Here is a 6,000-nt window from a genome sequence, read left to right as displayed (position 1 = left end):
ATCACATCACTGCTCTGGAACAAACTGAACTAACCTGTATGCAGCGTGAGGCGAGGGAGTAAGACCCCATGAACAAATCAATGCGAGTTTAAGAACAGGTTAAACCTGCACAGGTAAAGGATTTTAACATGCACAAGTGTTAAACTCATTCTTTCCCATTGAGAAACCCATGGCATATATTCTTTTCAAACAATTCCACCATGTAATTACAAAACCACCCTCACAGTTAATACCATATGTATATAAATAAAGGATTTTTAATTTTAAGAAAAGAAAAAAGATGGTGACTAAATAACTGACAAACCACCCTCTCCCCAAGCCAAAGCTGATTTTATTTGCCTTTCTTCATTTTTGCCGTCTTTTCTTTCCGTTTCTTCACATGCTTTGGGATTTTGTTTTTTCTCTTCTCTCTTTGGGCTTCTTTAACCATCTTTTTCCTTTCCTATAAAGGATGAAATACCATTCATTTAAAGCCAGAAGGAATAAGAGATTTTGAGCAGGTCAATCAATTGTTACATTAACAAGTTAATTAACACACCACATAAAAATGAGGTTAAGAGGAAGAAATAAGAAAATCAACAGGAACAGTGAGGGGAAAGGAAAAAGGAAGTATAGGTTGGGGGTGGAGCTAGGAGCTGCACACTGGTAATGACAAGGCAAAATTCAAACTAGGTAAAACCTGAGTTTCATGCAACCTTTGAAGAAAGGGAACAAGAGAAGCTCTGAACTCATGCTATTTACACCTAAAATTACACCAGGATGACTGATCTAGGTTCTCTGCTACTCACAGGGCTAGAGTATGTTTCTATACATCCTGCAAAAATACTGATCCAGTAACTGTTTGTAACTCAGAGCAAGCTGATCATCATCAGGATTGGCAAGAAAGGGTGCTATGCTACTGCAGTACACTGTAATTTGTGTCAGACAGTGAAGAGACTGCACTCAACTGGAAAATGAAATGTCAGCATAATGGGGTGGGTGGTGGAAGTAATTGCTGCTAATCAGTTGTTCAACCTACAGCTAAACACACAGGTTACCTAAAAGCTCATCTTACTCACACAGAAAGAAGTCCAAATGAAAACCTATCCATAAGCATGAGGAGTGATCAAGACTTCCCTGCTTCACATCTGAAAGGCAGCAGCTCTGGATCGGTAGAAAGTATCTAGTAGACCACTGCATTTTTATTTGACAGATATGGAATGTATTACCTTACCTTTCCTAGGAAGAAAAAACCTAACAAGCAAACCCCCAAATCTTGAACCCCTTAAGCCCAGCAAGTTTCATCCTTCTTTTGCACAGCACCTAAAAGGCTGCCGGAAGGCTCTCATCCATGGATGATACTCTGCAGAAAAGCCTCACCAAAACAGAACATAGCTGTTCTGCAGTCTGGAAAATGAAACCTTAAAAAAAACCCCAAACCATAATCCCTTCACATGACTGCATTACATCTCTTGCCCACAGCAAAGCTAGCCAGTCTGTACTAATGGTACTGCAAAAGCCACTGTGGTACAAACATTGTCACCAGGTCTCCAGTTCTATAGATCAAGCGGTCTCAGTTCCCTGGGAAAAAGAAGGTTAATCAGGGACCACGACCACAAAACTGAACACCAAAGCTTGAAAGAGTAGCTGGAAGCACTGAAGAGCTGCCCAGGCTTCACTAAATTCTGCTTTGTGTAGCCTTAGAATTTCCTGCAGAGATCTCTCTTCTAGCTTTGTCTAGGCTACAGAGGGCTATGTTACATGTTCCTCTACAGAAAAACATCATTAATAAAGCATCCATAACGGAATTCACATTCCCTGCTCTCATTCTCCAAAACAGGAAAAGTCCATAGCTTGTTTCAGACAAGTAGCAGAAAGAACCACTCAGAACTAAGTTTGGATTTTTTCCTGTCACATAGGCAGAGGTAGGAAAAAATAAACATTTCCTGGCCAGCTGACCTTTTTGTCCATGCTGACTTCAGCAGGTTTATCTTTGGGATGTACAGATTCTTTACAGCCCGACTCAGAGTTCTCTGAGCTGCCATCATCACCATCAGAGTCCGTTTCTGACTCGTCTGTCTTCTTTTCAAGAAGTGCAGGAATCTGCAAGATGTATTAAGAGAGAATTATATCAAACCAAAATAAAGAAACCTGATGACAATATACACACACATACATATAAAACAAAACAGAATCAGTTGCAAAGAAACCCTTGAGCTAGCTTATGCTATCTCCTTTACTACAGCCATCACTGAGTCTCAAGAAAAAGAATGGAAGTAGGTTAATCCAAACTAAGAACAAGGAAACTACAATGTACAACATAAACTTTTAGGTCAGGGCTCACAGCACAGCTGTATTTGCACTCCCAAACTAACTTCAACAAGTGATTTGTTAAGATATGTGGAAGCCAGTTTTTAATTATACTTGGATTGTACCCAAATCTACCTTGGGGGCACTGTACGTAGGCTTTATTGCAAACGCAAATATCTACACTAGAAAACTCACTTATTCTTAAACAAGCCTGGAGACTGTGCCACAGCCTGGTCCCATCCATATTTATATTTCCATTTTAAAACAGAGTCCACGCCACTGCCAGATAACATTTGCAAAGGAATGAGGGAGAATCCACAGAGGGCTTCTGCCTTGAATTATATTACTACAGACTGATCTGTACCCAACTTCTTATCCAATGTACTTTACACAAGTGTCACTGTCAAGTACTTCACATATAGTAAGACATAATATCTTACGCCTCACACCGAAGGGTTGTTCTTTACACAATAATTACAGCAAAGCTACCCTGAACATATCAAAACTTATAGTCATGCTACGATTTAAATCAACTACATTTTCCATAATTGGAAAACATCTTCCCTCCTCTCCACCTTGGAGATCTCATGGCCACAGCAACGATTGTTGCTTCATTCTCAAGCAAGCTAGCATCAGCCACAGTGCAGGGAAGCAATTCATGTGGTGTGCAGACACACTGTCATGCCAGACCCATCCCAGACATAAATGGCCACTCTGCAGACAAGAGGCTTCTTTCATGGTGTCAGCTGCAAGACGAGACATTCTCTGTAGTCCTTCTAAGCACTTTTCTGAAAATGGCTGAAATGAAGGATTTCAAAAAGACCCTCTCACCTTCTGAACACCAGACAAATCCTTCTTCAGTCCTGTCACAGTCTGGTAGAGAATCTACACCCAGGGACAAAGAAAATTATATTATCAAAATATGAGTATTAAATCGTTGTGCTCAGAGAAAGTTATTATCTCAAAAAACCCAACAAACCGAGGGAAAAAAACCCACAATGTTAGCATTAGTACTAACCAGATGATTTTAAACTATGACACTAGATTCAGTACTCCACACCTTGATAACAAGGCTTCTGTTTTTGTTTGTTGCTATCAGTTTGCAGTGAGAAGAAGTCATATTCCCTCCCTGGTTTTGCAGTGCCACAGCATGTCTACTCACATTATCTTGTTGAACATTCAATGCCATATCCTCCTCCTTCAACTTCATCATTATATCCACATCTCTCTCGTAGTTTTTAACTTCAGTCAAAGTTCGAGGTATGTAAGCCTTCTTAAACACCTAGTAAAAGAAAACATAAACTTACTAATTTACATAGAGTTTCATGATGTTCTTTCTTCCTAATTATGCATCCTTAAGAGAATAATCATGAAGGATTTCATGGCTCAGAATAACTAAAAGTGAACACGGCAGTCATCCACTACCATCTGAACCACAGTGTATCTTTTTTTTTTTTTCAGGAGCAGACTTAATGTGCAACCTACGCATTATTGATAGATCATGACTAATAAGGCTCCTTCCTAAGCATGACTACCACCAGCCACTTACAAACTTCTCCAATCCTTCCAACTTCCTCTTAACCTACTTGAGCCCTAAGGTTTTGTATTCTAAGGATTTTCTCTAATGTTTTTATGGTGATGTTTACAATGCCTTCAGGAGGCAATTCTGTTGAAATGCACTGTTAGAACTTAATCTCTTTATATAATACCACCTGCTTCAACCTACAGTCCAAGTCAAAAAAGGTTCCTGCAGCAGTATAGTACAGTAAAACCTAACTGCAGTATCAACAACATACTTAAAATTTGTCATGCAGTCTTTTTGAAATAGTCCTCCAGCAAACTTAAGTCAGTACCTGATCAGAGAGAAGTATTTTACTTCTCTTTTTCACGGTATCAGCTCAATCTCACCACAAATTCAACAGGCTTTATGTCATAACTGCTAGACTAAGTGCTGTGCAAAGGGCAGAGGTCCCCACCTCCACAGAGCTTGCCCTTAATCAGCTCTACTCTTTTGTGAAGGAAGTGACACAAACTAGCCATAGCGGCATGGTCTAAGAGGAAAAGACTGAACTTAGATGCCACTAAACCATCTCTCTTACTGGACAGTACCTTTATATAAGCAAAAGAATAACTGGTTTGCAAAAAAAGATGGGATTGAAACAAAACACTAGCATCAGAAGTTGTATGCTGAGGATATCTTAGGAAGAAAAAAAAAAAAAAAAAAATCTTTCCTTAGGCAAGCTTGAGCCAGAAGCAGTTAGTAAAACCTGCAGAGCTCCAAGAGCAAAAGAAAAGTCTTTGATAAATCAAGTACTATTGACTCCAAAGATAAACATCACATGAACCAGTACAAATCTGGTCTCACTGATACAAATTCCACTCAACACAGTTGTTTTTTCGTTTTGGTGTTGTTTGTTTTTTTTTTTTTTTAAACTCATCTGTAACAGACAGATAAGACTAAGATAGAAATTGTTTCATCTTTATATCAAGCCTTTCCAGAATGTTAGCAGTTTTCAGTAATGGTCTTTAAATGGCTTCACTTAATGTGAAAGCAAGGGAGAAAATCCGCAGATGCAAGAACTGAATTAGACTGGGACTGGAGCTAGATAGGCTGTCTGGTCACTGCACGTATCCAAATATCCTGCTTCTGTATCACTGGTCCAAAAACACTGGCATAATCATTTTTTTTCTTAACTGAACCTGAACTGGAAGATACATCAAGGGACCTAGCTACAAGCAAACATATTGGTTTAGGAAATGGAGTAGCTGCCTTCTAACAACTTATCACTGTCAGCTTTTACACGTGGCATCCCTTAATACTTCACATCTCAAATAGTTCAAGACATCTCAGCATCACAATGTTTTGCTTATCAGCTGTACGTTTTGCCAAATAAAATGGAACATTTTTCACTGTTTAGAAGGGGCAAGGTTAATATTCATTTCATAGCAGGAACAAAAATCCTCACTTACTTCCTCATCCACTTTATCTTGACTGGATCTTTCCTCCTCTGTTCTTTTCGATGCTATTTCCATTGCCTGAAGAAATATTAAGTAATACAAAGTTATACTCTTTAGAATCGCATCACTTAATCCAACTAACCATTCCCATCTGTGTTTCTCCCCATACTCCACACTGTCACTCACAAATACTCCAGCTTTCCCGATGGCGATGCCTTGAGTGACACCTAATGGTAACCAACATTTCTGCAAAGCACACTTGTAACTGCAGATCTGCTTTATTAATAGAGGGAAAACATGCTCGCTGCTCCTCCCAGACCAAATTATGGCAGGCCCAGCATGGCTACAGGACATAACAGTGCAAGGAGGATACAGTGAGCAGCGCTCAGTCCTGGAACATGGCTCTTCTCACGCACATGGGCAAGCCAGAGGAGCACAAATAAGAGGAACCACGTAGCACAGTTCTGTCTCATTCAATCTCCAGTATGACACAAAGTACACAACATCTGGAAATCCCCATGCTGTACTGGTATTTGGACCACACTCAAGTCTCTGCCTCATGGTCTTGACCAGGAACGACACATCAAATCTCCACTCTGAGCATGGCATATATGGCCCTCATTTCTCTTGCATTAACTTAAAAAGCCTTCCCCCCCCCCGCCCCTTTTAAAGAATCATCCAGCTGGGAGCAAAGGACTGGCAGCTAGAGATGAAACACATGGGTGCTGCTAGCAGCACTGAGTAAGTTTCCTT

At 40.0% G+C, this 6,000-nt stretch overlaps 1 protein-coding gene across 7 annotated transcripts in view; it reads right to left on the bottom strand.

The window, feature by feature from the left end:
* Positions 1 to 237: 237 nt before the first annotated feature.
* The window catches only part of RIOK1 (RIO kinase 1), a 19,648-nt gene continuing 13,885 nt past the window's right edge, over positions 238 to 6,000 (bottom strand). For all 7 annotated transcript variants that reach the window (XM_074827874.1, XM_074827855.1, XM_074827866.1 and 4 more), the window contains 5 exons: positions 5,260 to 5,325; positions 3,452 to 3,571; positions 3,121 to 3,174; positions 1,939 to 2,082; positions 238 to 442 (listed from right to left, as the gene is read on the bottom strand). In XM_074827874.1, the coding sequence (XP_074683975.1) occupies positions 332 to 442; positions 1,939 to 2,082; positions 3,121 to 3,174; positions 3,452 to 3,571; positions 5,260 to 5,325 (495 nt within the window). In that variant the 3' untranslated portion in view covers positions 238 to 331. The remainder of the gene's footprint in view (positions 443 to 1,938; positions 2,083 to 3,120; positions 3,175 to 3,451; positions 3,572 to 5,259; positions 5,326 to 6,000) is intronic.

This window comes from Strix aluco, chromosome 1 (assembly GCF_031877795.1).
Source record: "Strix aluco isolate bStrAlu1 chromosome 1, bStrAlu1.hap1, whole genome shotgun sequence".
NCBI classification, from domain to species: domain Eukaryota; kingdom Metazoa; phylum Chordata; class Aves; order Strigiformes; family Strigidae; genus Strix; species Strix aluco.
The sequence above is the reverse complement of the archived record's forward strand: the minus strand, read 5'-3'. Positions and strand labels throughout refer to the sequence as shown.